A 24,250-nucleotide genomic window follows, 5' to 3' on the forward strand; every position below is an offset into this window, starting at 1 on the left:
GTTTGATCTGAACTCACACGGTGAAGGACAAAATTCCTTCCTTCTAAGCCAGTGGTTCTCAACCTGGGGATTGAATAACCCTTGCATATCAGATATCCTGTATATCAGATATTTACATTACAATTCAGAACAGTAGCAAAAGTATAGTTATGAAGTAGCAAGGAAAGTAATTTATGTTTGTGGGTCACCACAAATAAGGAACGGTATTATAGGGTTGCAGCAATAGGAAGGTTGAGAACCATTGCTCTAAGATACCCTCTTACTTCTACACAGAACCTTGGCATGGCTGCCCACCCTCCCTGCCAAGTAGATAAATAAATGCAATAAACAAAATTAAACCAGTGAAAGCACATTATATGAACAGCAGAATTAGAGATGTGTTTCCTTCATCTTTCAAAGATGCTTTGTTTATAATTAGAGAAGATTCAAAGCCAAGCCATCAGTAATTACAACTGTGAATGGTCCTCCTCCCCATAGAAAAACAATGGAACCGAGGGGAACTACTAAATAATCAGCCATTGTGTGTAAGTAGCCATAATAGGCAATCACAATCACCATTTATAGAGAGCTACTTTTATTATCTTGAATTAATCAGGAAAGGGAAATTGAAGCCTGTTGGGTGGACAGTACAGAGCAGTGAAATAATACTTGGAATAGGAAGAGCTAAGTTTAAATGTTGTGCCACCTACTGATCACAGAACCTGAATAAATCACCTAATCTCTGTGAAGCTGAGCTTTCTCCTCCATTAAATGGGGTCAGTACTGATTTGTAACATGCATTGTGAAAGCTGAGGGGGCCAACGTATGCAGGAATATTTTATAAGCTGCAAGATATGATATAATTGTTGATAGGAAAAATTGTTAGCAGAGAAGATGAGTGGGCAGCTGCCTTCCACATAAATGTTTTCAAACTCTGCTCTCAGCTCCTCAATGAGACAAGTTTACAGACATTTCCAGACATGAAATAGTTTGGGGCCAAGTCTTGTGTAGTTTTTTTAAGTGGAAGCTTGGGTGGGAGAGATAGTCTGGCCTAAATATAAGTGACTTAAGTATTTTAGCTTCTTATTTCATACAAAAATATTTAAACTCAAACAATTCATTCATATATATATATATATATATATATATATATATATATATATATGTAACTTCCCAGGGAGATAGCTGAGAAGAAGGTTCAGAGGGTAAAATGCTTACTTTGCAACCATGAAGATCTGAGTGTGATTCCCAGAACGAATGTAGAAAACTTGGCATGGTGGCATTCCAGAACAGAGAAGATAGAGGCAGAATGATCCTTAGGACTTTCTGGTCAGCCAGGTTAGCTGAATGAGCAAGCCTCAGTCAGGCCAGGAAGAGAACCCATCTTTGAAATATAGAACAAAGTGCAGGGCTCCTGAGAAATGACATTCCAGGCCATCCTTTGCTCACCATTTGCATATACACATATTAGAATACAACCATTCATACATGAGCATACACAGACACACATACACAAACACATAAATGAGAGACAGAGAGACACTCAGAGACAGAGAGATACACAGAGAGACAGAAAGAGAGACAGAGATACAGAGACAGAAGACAGATAGGCAGGCAGGCAGGCAGACAGACAGACAGACAGACAGACAGACACACACACACACACACACACACACACCCTGGGGGAGGAATGAAGAGATGCCTTAGCAGGTAAGGACTCTTGCTATTCCTGCAAAGTTTAGTTACCAGCTCTATCTGTAGTTTCAGGGGATCTGACATGCTCCATGGGCATCTTCCCCACAGACAGACAGACAGACACACACACACACACACACATGGACAGACAAAGAAAAATAAAATAAATCTAAGATTTTTCTAGAGCACAAGAGATAATAAAATATGGAGATCTATCATTTTTGTGCCCCCATACTTTTTGTCTTTGAAGTGTTACAAATCCCCGTTTTGTTGACATGATCGTGGTTTGTTTAGTAGAGAAGCAGCTCTGGGGAAAGCATGACTTGTCAGTGACTTTGCCACAGCCGTTGGTGATATTACACAATCTTAGGCTGATGACCTAATAACAGCCAGGGAATCAAAGACTGACGTCATTAAGTTTTGGCAGTGTGCAGTTTCTAGCTTTCCTGTCTTTGTTGTTGAATTTTGACGAGTCGACTTAGACAAGACTAGTTTAAATTTCTATAAATTTAATAAAGATGGTGAAGACCATCTTCAGTCTTGAAAATAAGACCACTTTACATTTAGTGGCTGTGGCCATGATGATCTTATTTCAAAGTGGCTTCAGGGATGCATCCAGATCTCTAGTGGAATATTTTCAACACATCAGGTCAAAGCTATAAGTGAAAAGGTTTAGAATTGAGATGTGACACAAGATTCCCTAGTATAACATTTAGTAAATTGATTGCTGTAACTTTTCTCCTTGAAAAATATTGGAAACCCTTCCAGAGCAGAGTTCCATGAGCTGGGCAGAGTCCTTGGCTGTACTCCTCATTCCTGATACACTGGGTGTCATTGCCTTCCTTCTTCCTCCCCTCACTGTGGTTACCTTGGTTGGGAGATAAACTGGCCAATCCTGACCTGCTCTTCAATCCCACCCAATTTTGTAGTTTTTCCACTGAAATTATTGGCTACTTCTAAATACACCCATGTTCGTTCTAGTTTTGACACAGGTGGAACATTTATCTTGGTGAGTGTATTCGCTTATGCAAGGTGAGTATTGTTGATATAGTGATACCGTAAACAGGCTTCAGAATATTGCCTAGTTAATAGAATCATATATTCTTAACATTCTTTGTAAAAATTACTCTTCTTGCCAGAGTTTGGGATTACTTTTACATTTTTTTTTAATCCAAGAAAGTGTTTTAACTCATACTTCTTGGATGCTTGTTAAATACATCCTCACACACTGACAAGATGTTGAGTTATCATACAAGAGCATACCAGTGTCAACAGAGTAGGGTGGTCACGTGAGATCACTGAGAGTACTATGTGTACACTGAGATTACTTTCACTTAGGGCACAGCACTCGCCTCCTGCCTATGCTGGACATATGTTGGAGGGACACTGTGTTTGTGTCTATTGCCATTGTTATTTCTTCTGGGCTACTGTATATTTATTTAGGCCAGAAAGTTGGAAGTCACTCCCAAATCTTGCTACTTCCCTGCTTACCACACTCCACAAAGTATCAGACCCTAATCCTACTCTGACTACACGAATCCATCAGCTTCTCCAAGGCAGTCTTGTCTAGTCTAGTTACTTGACATAGCTATAGCTTGCAGCATTTCGACAAGCAGCCGTATCTGGTTACATTCCAAGTGTACTGACATAGTTTGTTTGATATCCTTCTTGCATTTCTCTCTGTCTTCAAGATCATCATGATCTCTGTCATCATCTGAACTCCTTATAGGACTTAGAAAACTCTTTGTGGTGTAGCTTCTGCCTCTTTCTTGGTACTCTCTCTGGCTGCTTATCAGATCACACTGCATGCCACCTGAAATATCTCCAAGACTCCATGCATTTCCCGGATATAGTACCTTTTTTCCCTCTTGCACCAGGTCCTTTTACTGTAGAGAGCCTACCATAGGACTGGTATATGATGGCAGGTGTTTAATTTACATTCAGAGAATGAAAAGAATGGAAGAATGGAGGATGAATGTATGTCTAGATAGCTACTTCAGAGACAGGATTCCAGCAACACAGGTAGATTTCTACTTAAATCTTGATCCCCAGAACTGATCTGATTTAGAAAGGCTAAGAGTCAGTCTGGCTTTATGATGTAACTCTAGACTTAGAATAATAGTTATTAAGATAGTGAGCGTGGGTCTCTTCCCAGAGAGTCTGAATTAATTGGTTGAGGGGCTGTATTTTGTTTCTTTATTAAAACCAACCTATTTGATTGTCAAATTGCCAGGTTATGTGGTGTTGAAACCTTTCCTCAAGGTTCTCTCTGTAAGAAAGACCCAGGAAAGCAATTCTTCATTTTGAAAATAGTTACTGTTTTGTTCTATGGCTTAAGCATTATGTAGTATTCATGGTTTTGCTTCTCACTGGATGATAAGCATAGTGGGAGGAACAAGAGGCAGCTGGTTGTATTAAACTAGGACCCCATGGAATGGTGCCGCCCAATTAGGATCCTAATTAATCTAACCCAGAAACTGCCCCAACTGCATTCACAGAGGTTTGCTCCCATGATGATTCTAAATTTCATTAGGTTGTCAGTTAAGATTAACCATTACACTTCTACTTCTTGTCAACTTTGTACCTAAGCACATCACTTTAGGCCATAACCTTCTACTCCTTGTCCCCATAAGGACATGGACATCTTATAATACAAAATGAACTCAGTCGAAGTTAAGTTCCCACAGTCTTTAAAAGCTATACCACTGCTCAAAAATTTAAGTTTTGCATGCAGAGTTTTTTTTTCTAATTTTAAAATCCAGCCAACTTCTTAACTATGAACTCCTCACAGTCAAATAGTCAAACCAGAAACAAATTATATACTTCCAACATACAATAGTATAGAGTAAATAAAAATATTCCCATTCCAAAAGGGAGGAGGGGGAGACATATCAAAGACAGATAAGACAAAGCAAAGCAAAAAAAAAAAAAATCCCAGCATGCTGAACAGCAAATCATGTAGTTCCATCTTCAGTACCCAGGGCTCATAACAGTCATCTGGGCTCCACAGGGCTTGGGTAGCCATTTTCTTTCTTTTTTTTTTTTTTTTTGCCTTGCTTGCCTGCAGTACACATAGCCTTTCCCTTGAACCAGCCCCACTCCGTGCAAGAAACGTTACACAGTCTGTTCCTTGATTCTGGTATCTCTAACATCCTGGAATCATCATTGTAACTTAGGCTTCACACTGTAGCTCTTCAGGGTCTCACTGCCGGATTCCAACTCTTTCTTTCACATTTTTCCTTGCCTCAGCGTCTCTCTGAAATTATGTTTCAAGATCCAGGACCACCTCAGTTTACATCTTCATGCTTGGAGTACTATGTGGACAATTGCTTTAAAGTTCCTTTGCCAGCCCAGTATGGAGTCTGGCTTCATGGGCTTCTGCTGCAGCAGCCTCTGTGAGTCTATGCGCCCTGACTCTGGGAAAACACGTTCCTAGACAATTGATTTTGACAAGGGAAACCCCTTCAGTGACATTCTCAGTTTAGGCTCCCTCCATTCAGATGAATTTTTGCCTTTGCAACATGAAGCATTTCATCTGCATGGTCTGGAAGCCCTTATCCTATCGCAGTAATGCAGTGGACTGGGTATTTCTTTAATAGTGCTAATCTCTTTAACAATTATAGGTGCTTCCAAACTTGCCTTATCTTCAACTGCTGTTTTTTTTTTTTCTTTCTCCTCCACATTTTGCTACCTGTCATTGGAGAGCTGGATAAGCACAGTGAGCAGCAATTATGAAATAGTCAGTGTGATATTATCTTGAAATTTCCTACGCCAAACAAGCTAATCCATTTTATTATTTTTTATTCTTAGCCTCACCCAGGTTCTTAGGATTTGGGTAGAATGTAGCCAGATTCTTTCCCAGACTATGACATTAATAGCCTCCATCCAGTTCAGTTCACAGTAGAGTCCTTGCTCTCTTCTGAAACCTTATTAGCTAAGACTCCAGTGTCCTTGTATCTGTTAGTATTTTTGCCTCTCAACACCCCACTACAATGGCCTACTAGTCTCTGCTGGTAGCATTCTAGAATTTTTCTAGCTTAACATTCCAAACTTGTCTACATTCCTTTTGAAAAGACTTTCCAAAGACCTGTAAGCACACAGCTGAACTTATCACAGCAGTGACCCCACTCCTAATGCTGATTTTTTTTTGCATTAGTTTCTGTCGTTGTTTCTGTGATAAAACACCTGGAAGAACAACTTAAGGAAGGAATTGTTTATATGGGCTCACATTTAGAAAATATAATCCAGCATGGCTGGGAAGACACGGCAGCAAGAGCTTGCGAGCTGATTAGATTACATTCATAGACATGAAGCAAAAAGCAGTGAATTCTGATATAAAACTCACTTTTATTTTCTATTCTTTATCCAGTTCAAGACTTCAGCACATTGAATAGTCCAATCCACATTTAAGGTAAAAATTCTCCACCTCTGTTAACACAGTGAAGAAACTTCCTCAGAGACATATCCAGAAGTTTCCATGGCCACTCAACATCCCATTGTGAGTTCACATTCAAGCTTATCCATCCCAGTTAGAGATTATGTATCTAGGGATTTGTTCATTTCATCTAGATTTTCTAGTTTATTGGAATATAAATTTTCAAAATATTCTCTGCTGCTTCTCTTGAATTCAGTGTATTGATCTGTCTTAACATCACTTTTAGTTTTAAAATTTATTAATTTAAATATCTTTTTCTTTTATTTATTTGGCCGCTTGTTTTATCTAACTTTACAAATAATTAATGATTTCATTGACTACTTGTATTATTTTTTCATCTCCGTTTTGTTAACTTCCACCCTGATTCTTATGATTTATTTACATCTCCAAATTTAAGTTTGGCTTGTTCCTGTTTTCCTAAGACCCTGAGCCATATCATTAGGTTATTTATTTGAGAACAGCCTCATGTTATATATAAAACACTCATAAACTTTCCTTTGAGAACTGTAAACCAAGTTTCTTCGGGGATTTGTCAATTGCGTTTCAGAGATGAAGGTTGCTACATGAAAATGAGGTCAAATTTGAGTCTTTCACATGTTGAACTCAGGTTATCAGTGGAGCTGGGGGAGGACTGAGGACAGTTCATGCATGTGGGAGACCAGGACAGCCTGTGCACAGGAGGATTCAATTTACGTTTAGTTGGCAATTTAGAGCTATGAAGTCTTTGTGGGGTTGTCTCTTAGAGTAATTATACCTCTGTGAGGATCTGTTAGTTCTTTTTGGAGAGGGTAGACTAGACCTACTATTTTAGTTCTTGGGTAGATTGGTGCTTATCTTATCTAACTAATAACATTTACTATGGATGTTATATCTTTAGCTGATTTGGCATTGCTAAAGCCTGCGTATGTTTTTGTTTGGAAACATCATCTTGCTATGAATCCAAAACTGCTCTCCAACTTGCCTCAGACTCCCGAATGCTTCATTTTTTAGGTGTCAACAGCCACTCCTATTTTCATATTATATTTTACAAAAACATGCTTATAACGAATTTATTTGTGACAGCATTATTGTGATGTTAATATAACTGAAAAAAATAATTAATCATTAGGTAATGAACAGCCAAATAACATACAGTAAAATCCTACTGTGGGGTACTATTCAGGTGCTAAAAGAAATATCTACCGTATATAGATTATGAAAGGGACTAAACATATGACATAGAAAAGAGTGAAATGTTAATATATGTAGGTGGATAAACATACAGACAAATACAGTGTTCTATTTTTCTTTAAGAACACTATGCTTACATGTATAGCTTGCTTAATTATGTTTATTAATATTTATAACTTCATATTGCTTTCTAGCAGTATGTTAAATACACATACTGTCTAAGTGGTCTAATCTCATTTTTACAGTAATTCTATAAAGCAGGTAATTATTTTACCTGCTGCCGAACTTTGGAGGTCTGCGCTGGGCTGCATAGTGTTGGTCGATCCCCAAAGAAGCTTACAAGCTCCTCTTATAGTAGGTTAGAGAAACAACTGAGGCTCCAGCCGAGAAGCCTGTACTTCCAGCTGCCATAATCTGTGATGTGATTTCTTATCATTTATTCTGTGAAAGAACACAAGGCATCCTTGTATTTAGGGGCCATGTTGTACGCAGCTCACACATGAGCTCATCTGAATAAGTTGCTTTCAAGATCTTCCCTCCTTCTGAATTGCTGCTCCGGCTTCAGAATCCTCCTGCACACACTTCTGAAGGCTCTACTTCTCTCTAAAGGACACCTTCAAATGGCACCCTCTGCCCCTTGATGTTACTACTCATTTTGGAATTCAAAAAAAAAGTTGGCTTCTTGCTGGATTTAGGAACTTTGATAAATTCTCGATTTAGACTTCAAGTCCCTCTTGAGACAAATTTGTAACATTGTAACGTAATTGTTACAGTTCTAGCTGTTAGGGTAACCCAGGTCTACAGTCCAAATTAAACATTAGCTTGTACTGAGTCTAGGCTTGAAGCTGATGTCCCCAAAAGAAATTTACAGAGACAATGATGTTGAAATATTTTAAGTACAAACAGGAAAGTTCTGCGCAGGCAATGAGATGGCCATTTGATCTAATTTCCCAATCTGATTCTTCATTTGTCTGTCCTTTCCCAGTGACCCTTTCCCCTCCCAACTTTTAACAGTCAACTTAGCTCACTCTTTGTTAAGAGTTTTTGACAGCTGTGTATACACAAGTTGCCTCCTAGCCTTCCATATTGATTTAATATAGTTTGAATTCCATAGAGCAACTGTGTTCACTAACTAACCTCAAGGTTTGGAATACTAAAATTTGTGCCTGAGGGCAAGGGGAAAAAGTTTTAAGTACCTGTATAAGTGCAGAGGAGAAGGTTTTAGTCACTAAGATTATTTTTTGGGGGTAATCAATTTCCCCTACCTTGTGCTTCCCACGGTCCAACTTGTACACACAAAGTTTTGGTTGGTTACTTTTTAGTACATTCTAGAAGGAACCGGTTTCTCACCATTCTCTGTGATTTCCATTACCTGTTTTTCAAAGGTTATAAGTCTGAGATGTGGGAGAAAAGCTGGGGACAGACGCTATTGTTTATGACATAGCTAATTAATGGTATCCTCAATCCTGCTTACTCTCTTTTTTGGGCAAATCAAAAACTATGAGAAGTTAAGTTATAGGAACAGGATGTTTAGGAGAGGAACAGAACTAAATACATGGAAGTTTATCACGTTGGGGGATACTAACTTGACTACCAATTTCCACATAATGGATCTATTTCTCAAAATTACGTTATTAATAAGTAAAGATCTTTGTTACCCGGATCACCCGCCGCCACCCCCCCTCCCGCCCCCCAAACGCCTTACTAGCTAATTTGTTTGCAGGCCTCTTAAAGACATTGACAGTTTAGGTGATTTCTGGTGGCAGAAAAACGCGGACTCCAAAGCTTTTCCTCTAACTGAAATGAATCTGTTGTGTAACGCTACAGCTGGTTCAGAGTACAGGTGCATGCTCTTGGCTCCCGTTCTGCCCTGAGGAGGTAGAGGGGGTGAGCCCAATCAGATCAGGTGCGGGGGAGGAGAGGCGCGCTCAGCAGGGACGCACAGTGTTGCAACCCTAGCCCATACCAAATCTCTGGGAGATTTTCTGACAGCCTGTAAATCTCTGTGAGTTACTCAAGACCCCTAACTCTCCAGAGTGGAAGGTTAACCCTGGAACCATTCAGAGATCAAGTAGGGAATCGAAGCAAGTCTGAGAAACACTTCCGGTCTGAGAACCTACACAGTTTTCTTCACCTCTCATGAACCATAGGCTTCACATTTGAGACATCAGAACTGAAGGCTGAAATTCCTCAAGGTAAGAAGTCTCCCCTCCCAGGAAATGGACTCCTCCAATGTCCTTTTATGATTATTCAGGAACTTTCACTTTTCCATATATAGGAGTCACCCAGGAGCATACTGTGCCGGCCGAAGGGAGCGACACATCTGTATTTCATCCATTCTCTCCCTCTGCCCATCCTTACCCTGTTCTCACCTGCTCATAGGTACTTAGGCAGAAGTCATCGCCGCGCCTCCGCCAAAGACCAGCCTGTTGGTTTTGCAGGGGGAGGAAAAAAGAAGAGAAGAGACTGCAGGCAAAGTTACAGCAGTTTGAAGTTGTCGCCTTGGAAAAGTGAACTCAAAAAGTGTGACACAATGAATGGACCTGTGGATGGCATGTGTGACCATTCTCTAAATGAAGAAGGAGGCTTCATGTTTACATCAGAATCTGTAGGAGAGGGGCATCCAGGTAAGTGGGTTGTCCTGAGCTCATAGGCGAGCCTGCCATCTCTAGCCTGTGCCCAGGGAGTCACTTTTACTAGATACCTTAAAAACAAGGTTTATCAGTTTCTGTCTCCAGAGTGTGAGCTACTTCTGAAGCTGTCACTCATCTTGATGCCTAGGTAGAGGATGCTGCCACCCAGTATCTCAGCCACAAAGACTAGCTGCTATATGCTATGTGTATTAATGGAACTGAATTAAATAATATTTTTTTTGAGTAGGGCTTTCATCTATTGCCAGTGACCTATTAAAGTCAATGAAAAATGGTCCTCAAGCAGGAAGAAGTTTTGCACATAAATTGTGCACAGATTAGAAAGGAACAGCTCTCAATTCTAATGAGGGTTGAGCCAGAGCTCCAGATGACAAGGTTCTCAGAGATGCTTTCTGATACAAGTATAAACTTCCTAAAGATCAGTGATTCTCAACCTGTGGGTCATGTCTAACAACTCTTTCACAGGGGCTGCCTAAGACCATGGGAAAACATAGATACTTATATTGCAAAACACAAAAGTAGCAAAATTACAGTTAAGAAGTAGCAAAGAATTTTTTTCTTTTGGACTTTCAAGACTTGGTTTTTCTCTGTAACAGAACTTGCTCTGTTGACCAGGCTGGCTTCAAACTCACAGAGATACACTTGCCTTGACCTCCTGAATGTTGGGATTACAGGCATGCACCACCATACCTGGCTAAGAAAATAATTTTATGTTTGTGGCAGGGGGAGTTGCCACAACCTGGAAAAATGTATTAAGGGTTGTAACACTAGAAAGATTGAGAACGACTGCTACAGAGGAATATTCAAGCATTGTTTGTTGATTGTGAGGTAGGGAGGCTAAAGAGAATTCTCAGTGGCAGGACCATGAGCCAGAAGCAGATGTATCACCCGGCAAGGCTTGATGAAGGCAAGGGCTGGGACTGACTCCCACAGTGTCTAGTTTGCTACGTCTTGGTAGAACCTTAAGAATTCTAATTTGTAACAGCTCTAGACGGGGCTGCTTCTGCTGGTATGGGAACACCACATTGAGAACCAGTGTTCTGGGAGAACTTTGGGGACAGGCACACTGATTTGAAGACTTAAGGACTTCTTCACCTTTATTTTGAGTGCTTATGGTGTGTGTTGACTTGCCACCGAGTCTAACGTTCCCACCTTCCTTCTTTCTCCAAAAGATTTAACTTGAAACTTGGCTTTGGACTTTTCAGTACACTAACCTGTGTGCCTCATCCCCTGGCCCTCAACTGAAGGCAATCCTGGCTGCCTTCTTCTGGAAACATTTGGTTATGTCTAGGAACATTTTTGATTGTTACATCCTAGGGCTTGGAGGCAAGATGCTCTTGGAGTCTGTTGGGTAGAGGCCAGACATGCAACTAAACATTGCACAATCCATTTGAGAGCTCCCACACCAAGAATTATTTGATGCAAAATGTCAACAGTGTGGCTGTTGAAAAATCTTGGGTTGGAGCTGGAGAGATAGCTCAGAGGTTAAGAGCACTGGCTGCTCTTCCAGAGGACCTGGGTTCAGTTCCCAGCACCCACTTGACAGCTCACAACTGTTTATAACTCTAATTCCAGGGGATCTGGCACCCTCACACAGCCATACATACATGTAGGCAAAACACCAATGCACATAAAATAAGTATAAAATTGATTTAAAAAACGTGGGATAGATTATTTAGTATGAGGTTTAATTTGCTATAAATAACTGTTCTCATCATATTTCTTTATAGATCAATTTCCAGATCTATGTATGATTTTAGATACATCCCTAGTACCTGACCTATATTGGGCATCTCTATAGTTCCTGAAAGTCATCTCTATGTTAGAAGAACTTCCTGTGTCCGGAGGAAGTGAGTTCTTTGGCTTCCAGTGGCTACTTGCCTCAAGTGTGGCCCATTGTACATAGCAGCAATGCGCTTAGTGGACAGAGCATGAAATCTTGTGCCATTTTACTGACAGTTTCCCTTCTTAGTGGTCTCACTATCAATTTATTTCATCTGCCATTTACTTTCCACTATACATATAATGTCCAAGTAAATTGGTTTTCTCTAATGCTGTTTACTGTTCCATGGTTGAATTCTCCCTGATCAGAAAGATAAAATTCATGTTTCTTCTTAATCTTCCAAGAGAGCTACCAATGACTGTCTTAACCCTACTGATGATAGAGACTTTGAAAGCCTGAGCAGACTTCTCAGAAAGAATCTTCCAGGAATGGATGTGATTCAGTGGTATAGAGCTTGCCTGGCATGTGAAAAGCCCTAGATTTAGTGGATTTGCCCCCAGCAAGAGAAAGAAGATTTGATCTGTAATCCCAACACTTGGAAGCTGGAGAAAGGGGGGTTAAGATATGAAGATTATCCTTGGCTAGATAGCAAGTTCAAGGCAAACTTCATGTGTGACCGTGTCTCAAAATTCCTAGATAGAAGGATGAGGGAAGAGAGAGAGAGTTAGGTCCCTCAGGAATTTAGGAATTATCAATCAGCTATCTAACTGAACTTGTTGAATTCTAACTTGTCCCTAGAGGTATAATTCCTTACATAGTGGTACCTGCATGAGTTGGGTCCTTTAAATAAATGGGATGTCAGAAGTCTGTCTGTAGTTAACCTATAAATTGCTTCTAGGCATCCAAACGTGTCAACACTGGCCACCTGTAATTTATTTTTAGAATGTCAGGAGGCCTTTCCTGGTAGGAGTGGCAGGAGCTATGGACTCACATGTGCCTGGATTTAAAACCAGCATTTGCCACTGCCAGGAGGATGGCTAGAACAATCCACCATATGTTTCCTCGTTGTTTCTGAAGGAAAAATCAGAAAGTTTACCTTTAATGGCAAGTTAATCAATATCTTAGTATCTACTTTTGAGAGCTAAATTTCTTGACTAAGGATCTGAATTCTCAAAACCAATCTGTTGGGCCAGGAGAGATGCACAGTGGTAAGAGCACTTCCTGCTTTTGCAGAAGACTAGGGTGTGGTTCCCAGCATCCAATCCAGCTTCAGGGGACCCAGCATCCTCTTCTCAACTCCACTAGCATCTGTGCTTGCACACGCACATTTTCCCACACAGATTACATACATGTATAGACACAATTAAAAATAAATCTTTACGAAAACACTCGTCAAGAGCAGACTCTCTGGGCATTTTGAACATTAAGTGAAAGACAGTATTCATTAAATAAAAGTCTCTTTTATGTCTTAATTTGTTAGCAGACCCACTCTAACTAGAAAGCAGGAGCAAATTTGTGCACAGTGTCACTTGGTGATCTCCATGTTAGACCATGTGAGTCCTTTGAGGCAAACATCAGGCAAACATCAGAACAACGTCAGTTCCCAGCGCCTGCTGAGTTATTTATCAGTCCTGTCTTAGCTCCACTATCAGAACATCTGACTTGAGGAGGCTGAGTGACCAGAGGGAGGGTCTGAGGGCTTATAGGAATGTTATGTTCTGCTGAACAGCAATGGTGCGGGTGGGCTCCCCTGTGATGTTCTCTAAGGTGGCACCATCTGCCTGGCTTTGTGTTTTGCATCTGATTGATTGTATCTATGGAGCCTTCAGTATGGCATTTATCTGGCCTTATCACTTAGTACCCAATCTTACCGATGTTATGAAGGATTTTAGACTGCATCCATAATTTTCCAGATGTTAGAAATAAGGAATAGGTTTGGGGAATGAAAGACTTTTTATTATAATGTGATTGTGAATTGCTTAGACTCTTAGATAAGCTGGCTTTGAAATGTATTTTCCTTTTAAGGAATTCTATAATTTTTTTCTAATGTATATCATCCAATATGAGGTGGGAATTAGAAGAAATTAAGAGTTCAAAATATTTTTTATTTCTGGGACCTCATGAGGTCTCACACCTAGCTAAGGAGCTGTTGTGTTGGCAGTTACTGGCAGCTAAGGGAGGGAAGGTCATTTTCCTCCTGTGCTATAGCCATTGGCAAGTCTGTCGTGCTTCAGTAAATAGCACCACACCCACAGCCAAACTCAGTGGGTCACCAAAGCAAAACACCGAAGTAGTGGCAGAACCTTAGAAAAGGTTCAGAAGGACTTGAGGGGCATAAGAGAGGGCAGTTGGAATTGAGTGTGATCAAAACGTGTTCTATACACTCATGAAAGTGGCAGAAAATAAGTAAAAAATTCAAAATCTGCAAGGAACCATCTGATGAAATATTTCTTGTATTTAAGAAAATATCTTTTTTATCTTTGATAGGTAGACTTGATAGGCAGACTGATAAAAATGTCAAATTATTTTTAGCATTTAATTTTGCCATGCTAAACAATGATGTAGTCGATTACACTTAGTATTTGTTCCTTTTTAGATAAGATCTGTGACCAGATTAGTGATGCAGTGCTGGATGCCCATCTCAAGCAAGACCCCAATGCCAAGGTGGCCTGTGGTAAGAGACAAGTACCCTTTTTGCTGGAGACCTGAGTGTGTTGGACAGAGAAGTTCATGGTGGACATAAGACCATATCATCAGGTCCAAAATCAATGTCCTCTTGTCTGCAGATTTCTTCTTCAAGTGACCTTCCTATGTTGTATCAGGGAGGAAAAGCATTTCTACCTATGAGATAGATTCAACTAGGATTTGACATTAGGTTCCATCACTACCATAACTACCAGAGGGCTGGGCAGGAACATGACCCTCCCAACACAGGTTTCGTTAGGAGTAAGGGAACCTCTAAAAGTTCTTGGATTTGTCTTCCAGAAGTAAACAGCCCAAAATGTCTGAGGTTGTCTAGAAACTCATTTTTGATGGCTCTGCATGTCTGGAACCTCCTCTGGTTTTCTTCCCTAGCTTGTGGTATACCTCACATGTTAAAATAATTTATGCATCTTATTTACCAGTGTCTAGGAACAGCAGTTCCATCAACTGCTTTCCAAAATCAAACCAACAGCTTTCCAGAGGGTTATTATTGCTGAATAAATTACTGAGACCCTTGTCTACTCCCATACCCGACAATGTTTCTTGGAACTCCATGTAGGCAAAATACCTTTACTGTTGCTTGTGGGATAAGTCCTCCAACGTCAAATCTTTGCCTGATAGAAGGCCTTGTCACACAAGATAGCCCTTGACTCCAGAGCCTGAGGACCCAGGTCTGACTTCTGACCTTACTAAGGGGTTCACAGGGCTGTCAGTGTCTGTTCTGTATCCTCTCCTCTAGAGGCATCTCAGCCCATGCCATGTACATCAGATCTCATGCTACTCTGAGGGGAGATCCCACACTGATAGCTTTGAAACAAATGGTAGAAGTGTCCATCCACACTAGCTTCTTAGCTAGGGCTCTTGCTCCTGTTCTGAAAGATTTCACGAGAGTCTCTAGCATCATGTATTCATGCAATTCCAGTTTTAAAAGAAAAATTTCCTTTGAGAAAGTTGGTTTGTCTTGATCCTTGGATGAGGATCCCACTCATTATAACAGAGTTCTGGCATCGTGTATGTATGTATGTGTGTATGTGTGTGTGTGTGTGTGTGTGTGTGTGTGAGAGAGAGAGAGAGAGAGAGAGAGAGAGAGAGAGAGAGAGAGAGAGAAAGAGAGAGAGAGATGCATTCATCATGCTCATTATGAAAGCTACATTATTTGAGAAAGTAGGTTGTCCAAGATAACAGAAGCAGTAAATACTTTGCACAAATCTTCCCAAAGCTTTATTCTCTGGCAGCACTTGAAGATACTCAGTGTTTAGTGCTGACGTTGCTCTTTTTTGTTGGCACAATTATGTTTTCTTAGAAAGTACTCCTTGTGAGTCTTTTCATCTCCATCTTGAGAAGTCTAGACCCTTGAGCTTCTGTCTGCTGTCCCATGACTCTTTGCTGCCTTCCTTCCCTTCCAGAGACAGTGTGCAAGACAGGTATGGTGTTGCTGTGTGGGGAGATCACCTCAATGGCCATGGTTGACTACCAGCGGGTGGTGAGAGACACCATTAAGTACATCGGTTATGACGACTCTGCCAAGGGTGAGGATGGGCTTGCTGCTTCTCTGTGTGCAAATCTCTGGGTGCGTCCGTCTCCCATAGGGAGTCAAATCTGCTGCTTCAGTTTTATAGAAATATACATTCTGTTAGGAGGGCCAACAGCCGTGACTGTAGCTGGTAGGGCCAACATGTACCCTTCCACTACTGACAGGTCTCATTTAATGTCCAGCCTTCCCGGTGCTGGCAGCTTGGAACGGAGCTCTTAATGAAGACAGATGCCCTCTAGTGACAGCATGCTCTGTGCCAAGCACAGGTACTAGTGTCTACACATGTCCTCTGACTTCAACATTCCAGAACCCCTGTGTGTTTCTTTTGGACATGAGGGTATCCTGGCTTAGAACATAAATACAGTGAGATGCCACCAGGTCAGTGCTCCTATACTTTCTACTGAGCTACACTGCATCTCACTGTAGATGCAGGGAATGGGACCTCATTTTCAAGCACCAGAGCCTGATCACAGGTAAAGGGGACAGGGGCAGCTCTGGTTAGCACCCATTCCAGGTGGTGTAGAAGCTGACACCCAAGGGAGAAGTACAGACGAGGTGGGGAAGGGAGGGGACCGGGAAGCACCAGGTAATGCAAGCAGAGCTGAGGGCTTCTTGGGAGATGCCACTGCTCAATGCCCTCACAGGTCAGGAAACCACTAAGCCTGGGAGTGCACGAGGAGACTCAGGGCATGAGCCCCCTCTTTGCAAACATGTTTTGCTAGAACTCTTAGTGCCCTTTATCCACACGGACTTCCTGCATAGGGTTCTGACCTGATTTCTTAAAGGTTCCACTCTAGTCTCTAGCAGTAGATACTCAGGTAATTCCAGTCTTAACTTTTTTTTTCCAGATTTATTTATTTAAAGAAAAACTCCCTTTGCGTCTCTGTTCGTCCTCTCTCAATTCCCAGAGGTCACCGTGAGAGATGTGTTGACCTTGAACAATCACAAAAAGCCTACTTCTTGGGGGTTTGGGATGTTTTAGAATGGCCAGGAAGAGAAAGAGTGCATGCAAGTTAATTTTTTCACTTAAGATGTGAGGGCTTTATAGAAGAAACATCCTCCTGGAGAACAGCATCTTGAGGTGTTACCATGTATAGCCTTTTCCCATTATACCCTAAGAAACAGTTTATTTATTCAAGACCAAACCTTGCATTAGATAACAAAGAAAATTTCCATGTCCTTTAGAAAGGGCTTACTGAAACAGCCCAACTCTGGCTGAACTGTACTTGGTTAACACTAGGACAATATATTATTTAGACTCAATGATTAGGCAAAATGGAAAAAGTCTTAATAAACAGATCAGAGACCTTTGTCACCTCTAAAGACTACCACTGATTTCTACACCAAAAATATCCACTGGGAGGGAGTGGGGAGGGTAGGCAAAGAGCAAAGATGAGCACATGCTTGGGGTAGGGGGACTACTTGTCCTCAGATGACCCACTGTGAGGTATTCTACGTGAATCTGTTTTCATCTTATGCAATAAAGGAGTAGAATTGCATGCGTAAAATGTCCAGGGACACTAACTAGAGGCTAGTCAAGTTTGGGTGTGTGGGGAGGAGCCAGAGGAGGAACATTCTGTCCAGAGATACCCAGAGGAGGTGGAAAAATACATAATGCTTAAGGCTAGCTCTAAGTTTGTTGTCTAAAGAAGTTCTGGCTCCATGACAGGGGTTACTGTTAGTGAGGCTTCCTTGAGTTAGCACTCAGAATGCTAGAGAGGGACCCCCAACTTTGTGCTGCAGCTTTGAAGAGGTGGCCTGGGCCCCAGATGTTTAACTCTTTTATTTTTCATAGAATCCCAGATCTAGAAGACCCTCTAGATGGTTCACATACATGGTGCTTATTATTCAGGATGTGTGTATATAATAAATATACACACATGTATGGGTAAGGCATATTGTTTGACTTCTAAATGACAACATTGGAAAGAGCCTTGCTGTTCAATAAGTATAGGGATAATTTCTCTTTCCCTCCCTCCCTCCTTCCCTCCCTTCCTCCCTCCCTCCCTCCCTCCCTCCCTCCCTCCCTCCCTCCCTCCCTCCCTCCCTCTCTCTCTTTCTTCCTCTCCTTTCCTTTTTATCAGACAGGGCTTAACGTAGCCCAGGCTAGCCTAAAACTCAAGGACAGCCTCCTGCCTTCACTTTAAAAGAGTTGGGGATTACAAGCAGGCACAGCCATGTCCTGCTGGTGCTGTGATTTTCAGATGGGATTCTGGATGGAGGGTTCCTCTGTGACACCCAGGGAAGCAAGTTGCTCACCTGCTTGTCTGAGTGTCCTTTGTGCTGTCTGGTTTGGGTCGTTGTGGGTTGTCACATTTCTGTGTAGGGTATACTTTTTAAAAGCCAAGATATAATTGAATACAGTAGAATATGTCACGGGGAATCTTTTTTTTTTATTAAAAATTTCCAACTCCTCCCCTCCTCCTCCCCCTTCCCTCCCCTCCCTTCCACCCATACCCCCACTCCACCCCTCTCCAAGCCAAAGAGGCATCAGGGTTCCCTTCACTATGTTAAGTCCAAGGTCCTCCCAGCTCCCCCTAAGTCCAGGAAGGTGAGCAACCAAACTGACAAGGCTCACAGTGAGCCCATCCATGTTGTAGAGTTCATGCTCATCGCCGTTGTCCTTGGTTTCTCAGTCCTCCTCCACTGTCAGCCACATTCAGAGAGTCCGGTTTGGTCCCCTGTTCCATAAGTCCCATTCCAACTGGACTTGGTGGTCTCCCGTTAGATCTGTCCCACCATCTCAATGGGTAAACGCACTCCTCACGGTCCTGACGTCCTTGCTCATGATCTCCCTCCTTTAGCTCCTCATCAGGACCTTGGGAGCTCAATCCGGTGCTTCTTTGTGGGGCTCTGTCATTTTCTCCATCCAATGCCAGGTGAAGGCCATGGGAACCCTGGGTCTCAGCTGGGAACAAGAGGCTCCCTCCCCTAACACCAAATGCCACTTCAGTGATTTCGAAGCCCACCAAGAAACTTACAGTCCTGTCTTGACACATGTCCCCACTTGGCTTGCTTCTGCCCAGGCTTTGACTTCAAGACCTGCAATGTGCTAGTGGCCCTGGAGCAACAGTCCCCAGATATTGCCCAGTGTGTCCATCTGGATAGAAATGAAGAGGATGTTGGTGCAGGAGATCAGGTATGTCGACTGTATGAGGGGTGAACTCTGTGGTTTGTTTGGACTGAGCTATGATCCATGACGTGAAGCTGGTTGGGTTAATTACACTGTGGGTGGTCTCATCACTCTAGAGATCCTGCAGTAACCTAAGCACTGCTTGCAACCTGGCAGGCTGTGTGATAGAAGGCTCTGCTTGTTAATAACAGATGTAGGCTAGCCTCTTCCTTCCAGAGTGTAGGGGGTCACAGGCAATGCCTTCCCCTTCTAAAATGCCCAGTGCAAAGTGTTCTGTATGGGGGTATTCCCATAACTGTTGAAACACCAAACAAAATGTGAGATTTGGAAAATGTTACTGCTCTGAGCTCTAAGGTAGGTGTCTTACTCCAGGGCCTGATGTTCGGCTATGCCACAGATGAGACAGAAGAATGCATGCCCCTCACCATTGTTCTTGCCCACAAACTCAACACCCGGATGTCAGATCTAAGGCGCTCTGGTGTCCTTCCTTGGCTGAGACCTGATTCTAAAACTCAGGTGAGCTGCAGGCCTCCCTACAGAAGCTTAATGTTCAACAAATCATTTTGGTTCTGGCCATATTTATTTTATTTTTAAATTGATTGATTTTACAACACACGCACACACACACACACACACACACAAACACACACATACACATTCTTTGTGCTTGGCTTTATGCCCTGTTATCCTCCCTTCTCTCTCCCACTTCCATTAAGCCTCTTCTTTTTTCTAACAAGTTCTCCCTCCCACTGTTATGTCTTTATTGATGTGTATAACTGACTGTTTTTAATTACGTGAATTCGAGTAGGGGGTTACTTACTTGAAGAAAGGTAACTTACCGTTTATTGCCTATAATTCTTCGGGAGAGTGGGATGTTATGAGTCTGTCTCCTTTCCATAATGAAATGTTCGTAGGCCCAGCCTTATGCTGATATCATGTAGCTAGCCAAAGCTGCTGTGGATTCATGGGTACAATGCCATGTCTGATCCAGAAATCAGCATTTCACCACATTCCTTCCCACCTTCTGGCTCTTCTTGCATTCTTTCCACTGCCCTGTTCCCTGCATTTCCAAGGGTGCGATAGAGACATTCCTTTTAGGGATAGGTATTTAACCATCACTTATTCTTAGCGCTCTGACCAGTTATGAATCTTCTCATTGCTGTCATCCATAGTAGACAGCATCTTTCCCCACCAAGGCTAATACATCAGCAGTTTAAGAATATAAATCAAATATTTAGAAGGCAACTTGACATCATGTGTATTTAGTAAAGCAATGGTAGTAGGTTCCTCAGTAGGGCCTGTGCTCTCCCCAGAATTTGACCAGGTTTACAGCACCAGGTATGAATTTCCTCCCATGAGGGAGCCTCAAATCTAATTAGAAAGCGATTGATTACACCTCGGTCCTGTTTTTAAGATGGAAATATTTGATTCTAGCACTCCATTTTGAAATGAATCATCATTTGAAAGCTTTCAGGCTAAACAAAAAATCAGGCAGGCTTGAAATATAATTCTATTTTTTTTTTTGTTTTCTTTTGTTAGCATGTGTAGACTCTAATGATTCTTCAGTTCTTGCCGCAGGCTTATTCTTCACCAGCTTCAGACATGGTGGTTCCTGCCTTTGTGTGCACACAGGTCTGGTCTCCTGACCGTGAGCAGATTGTCTCCCTGGGGTCCCCTTCCTCGTCTTTATTTCTCATTTACCCTTGATGTGTCCAGTTCCCGCCCCGTTGGCTCTGGCCTCCCACCTCCCCGTCATGTTGAAATCCGTTTCTGTTTCAAGGACGATGTGATGCAAACAAGACCCACGTGGAGCTCCCGTATCACTCTACAGTCTCCCGATGGCCTTTGGCCAGTGGCTGCCTGCCCTGGCTCCTTTCCTGTGTTCCAAAGTGTGACGCCCCAAGGTCTTGGCATGTCTTCACTCATGTTTTCTCCGTCTCTTCACACCCTCGGCTCATACATCTTCTGCCACGGTCCCTCCGAGTCAGTGGCCCCCTTTCTTACTCACTCGGCAGACTCATGTACTGAGAGCCCATTACATGCTTCTCACCATCACCTTTGACTCAGCTGACACCTGCCCAGTACGTTCTTCAGTCTGGCTTGGTGTCTTCTATCTCCATGGTATTGTTATCTCACATTTTCTCAGATGAGCATCCCTCTCCCTGCCAGCCAGCCTCTCCTGGAGTGGTTTCCACACCACCCAAGTCAGAAATAGTACTCTCTGCCCCCGAAAGGTCCTCCCTGTTTGAGGACTGCAGTTAAGTTTTCCTCTTAACCATCCCTTCAGAATCCTCATGCGTTCATACTTCCTGTGAGAGGGGGCAGAATCTACGTGTCATTCTGCATTCAGACTTTTAATGATATTTCCATTCTAACTTTCCTCTGCCTGTCCCCTTCTTGGCACTTCCACTTAACTGACTCAGGAGCACCAAGGAAAAGAGGGAATGGATCCCCTTCATGAGAGGATGCACTAAGTTCTCATAAGATGCTAGTATTTGATGCCTATCATGGGGGACCATGAGCCTACTCTAGTCAATGGGGATATATACCTGCTGGTGGTGGTCCTATGTGGGGCTTGCCAGCTGGTCACTTGTTAGCTCCACGGCCTCCTTGGTCTGCCTCCACGCTGTGTCAGGAGAGTAGCCAGCCTCCTCCTCTACAGTCCCTTTGCAAAGGATTTCCACTGTCACCCGTGTTGACTGTGGCCTGGATGAGTCTTTCCACCTGAACAAACTGCTGCTGCTGATATTGATAACCAGGGTTGGCAATCCAGAGGCTATTTTTGTACCAGGTCAGAGCTCTGGTTTTCATAGTGTATTTTTCCCCGTATCTGCTGACATGGCAAGATAAGAGCAGAGCTCAGGCCTTTCGCTCTGCCACCTCGTTCCAGGAGTTCTGCAAGGATGCAGCATGATATTTGCCTAGGAGGGATGGAGACATTAGCGCTCAGTTGGAAACTGCCAGGTTGGAGCACTGCCTTGAGACAGCCTCCTCCAAGGCTACAGGAGATAACTCTGGTCCTAGAGCTTGCCATGGGTCTCCTTAGGAATCTGCACCCCATACTCTAGCTCCCTCTAGCCCTATGCCTGGGTAATTCCCATAGGTGGACAGTGCAGGATTTAAGCATTAGTCACCAATGATTGTGTACTTGCCCATCTTACCAAGGTCAGATGGCAAGTGGCCAGGGCTCTTTCTCTCCCTTCTTCTGGATCCCACTCTCTTGCTTTTTGGACCAGCATGACACAGAGCAGAAGTATAATATGTACCTCATTGGCTATACTTGATCTTAGCCAAAAGACTCAAAAGTGATAGATATCTTTGGATGGCTGCCAAAGGCACCTTGGGTGCCTTATAATAATAAGACCTCATTGCAGCACACGTCAACAGGGCAATGCTTACTGCAGGGTCTGATCTGGGCTCTGTAGTGGAAAACTATTCTATGCCTGCCAGCCACTCAGTCAGACTCCTACTTAGGTATTTGGTATAGGCACACTTCTGCAAGCATCTCATGTCCTCAAGCTCAGTAGCTACTGCTCTGATGGGTACATTCTGTCTCAGGTAGCATGGAGCATATAGCCCAGCATATAATTCATGGACTTAAGTAGCAACTTTCTGCCAGTAAGAGCTTCAGCTATAAGCCTTTGGGTCACACCTCCACAATCTTGTGCGTCATCTTGATGAAGGTGTTTGTAAATCTGGAACCTAAGCCTTGTTGTATGTGGAATGGGGCAACAATGGCTACCAATCTTTGATGTGGCTTCCAGCATGCAAAGCTTATTCCTTCATTGCTGCTTTCTTGACCCTCATTTGCTGCCCCCATTTCATCCTTCTACTCTGCAAGCCCAGAGCATCCTACCTGCTTTCCCCTGCCACCTGAAATATCAGCTGTCTGTGCCCAGTGATGTGTCAGTAGAGCAATGGGTCTCCTGATAGCATTTTGTCTGTGCTACCATGGGGATGATGAGCTTTGGTTCAGCCTGAGCAAGGTTTGGCTCTTGGGCATTTGAGAAACTGGCTGTGTGATATCAGGCAAGTTCTGATCTCTTAGTTTATTTCATTTGTAAAGTGGGGGTCATAACACCTCCTCACTTGGTAATATACTGGATGGGCACAGGACTGGACATGGTGGAGGTGAATGGTTAAGGGGTTTGCATGGCTTGAGCTGCCAGGAGCTTGTAAGCTGGAACCTGATCCCCACTCACGTGGACACTACTTTACCTTCTTTGGGTGAAGCACCACGACAAACGGGATTCAGAGCTTGTTGCCCTTCTGACTTAACTGTTCTAACTAGAGATGCTGTCATCCTATCCCTACAGATGACAATGTTTGCTGGGCCAGTATCCTTCACTGAGGGTAGAGTAGAGGACCACTTGCCAGGCTCCTTTTCTCTGTCTCAGAGGTTCAATATATGCCAAAAATGCAACCTTAGTTAAAGATTCTTCTTGGTCTTTCACATTCTAAGACCAAGGTACCCTTGTCTCTGCCAATGACACGTGGCCTCATAGAAGTGGGGGCAGTCCAGAGGAAGTGGCAAGAGGGTTTTGGCTAGATAGGGTCATTGGCACTAGCAGTCTCCGGGATAGAGGAAGAGCCTGGTCATCAGTTGAAAGACAGTGCCACATGTTTGTCCATTATGCTGTTATCTGTGGTACTGAGCAAATTAACAAATGTATGCATGTGTCATAGCAGTTCTCCAAAGAGGCTCTAAGGACACTTGGTCCCTCAGGAGCTCAGTCAGCCTCCTAGGGATCTGCGCCTGGCAACCATGTGCCTCAGCTCAGGCCTGGGTCTCACAGTATTTCCCTGATGGACAGGTTACAGTTCAGTATATGCAGGATAATGGCGCGGTCATCCCCGTGCGCATCCACACCATCGTCATCTCTGTGCAACACAATGAAGACATAACACTGGAGGCCATGCGCAAGGCCCTGAAGGAGCAGGTCATCAAAGCTGTGGTGCCAGCCAAGTACCTGGATGAAGACACTATCTACCACCTGCAGCCAAGTGGGCGGTTCGTCATTGGAGGTCCCCAGGTGAGTACTTGTCTCCGGGAAAGGCCCTGTTGCTAGATCTTGGTGACTAAACTGCTTGTTTTTCAGAATACATGGATGACAAGAGGTCCTTCTGAGCGGCTTAGTAGTGTCTCCCAATCAACTAAATTGCTCCGTGATCTTTGGCCTATTTTGAAGATACTCTATATCTGTTAATATGTCAAAAGGGGGAACAA

At 42.8% G+C, this 24,250-nt stretch overlaps 1 protein-coding gene across 4 annotated transcripts in view; it reads left to right on the plus strand.

Moving 5' to 3' along the window:
- Mat1a (methionine adenosyltransferase 1A) overlaps window positions 1-24,250 on the plus strand; it is a 32,330-nt gene that overhangs the window by 4,169 nt on the left and 3,911 nt on the right. The window contains exons 1-7 of one of the 4 annotated variants that reach the window (XM_038349941.1): window positions 9,206-9,474; window positions 9,721-9,906; window positions 14,250-14,327; window positions 15,763-15,885; window positions 18,917-19,029; window positions 19,396-19,539; window positions 23,838-24,056. In XM_038349941.1, coding sequence (XP_038205869.1) covers window positions 9,813-9,906; window positions 14,250-14,327; window positions 15,763-15,885; window positions 18,917-19,029; window positions 19,396-19,539; window positions 23,838-24,056 — 771 coding nt within the window. In that variant the 5' untranslated portion in view covers window positions 9,206-9,474; window positions 9,721-9,812. Of the gene's footprint in view, window positions 1-9,205; window positions 9,475-9,557; window positions 9,907-14,249; window positions 14,328-15,762; window positions 15,886-18,916; window positions 19,030-19,395; window positions 19,540-23,837; window positions 24,057-24,250 lie in introns of those variants that run through there. The other 3 variants (XM_038349939.1, XM_038349940.1, XM_038349938.1) reach the window with 3 other exon arrangements.

Source organism: Arvicola amphibius, chromosome 12, assembly GCF_903992535.2.
Source record: "Arvicola amphibius chromosome 12, mArvAmp1.2, whole genome shotgun sequence".
In the NCBI taxonomy this organism is placed as follows: Eukaryota; Metazoa; Chordata; class Mammalia; order Rodentia; family Cricetidae; genus Arvicola; species Arvicola amphibius.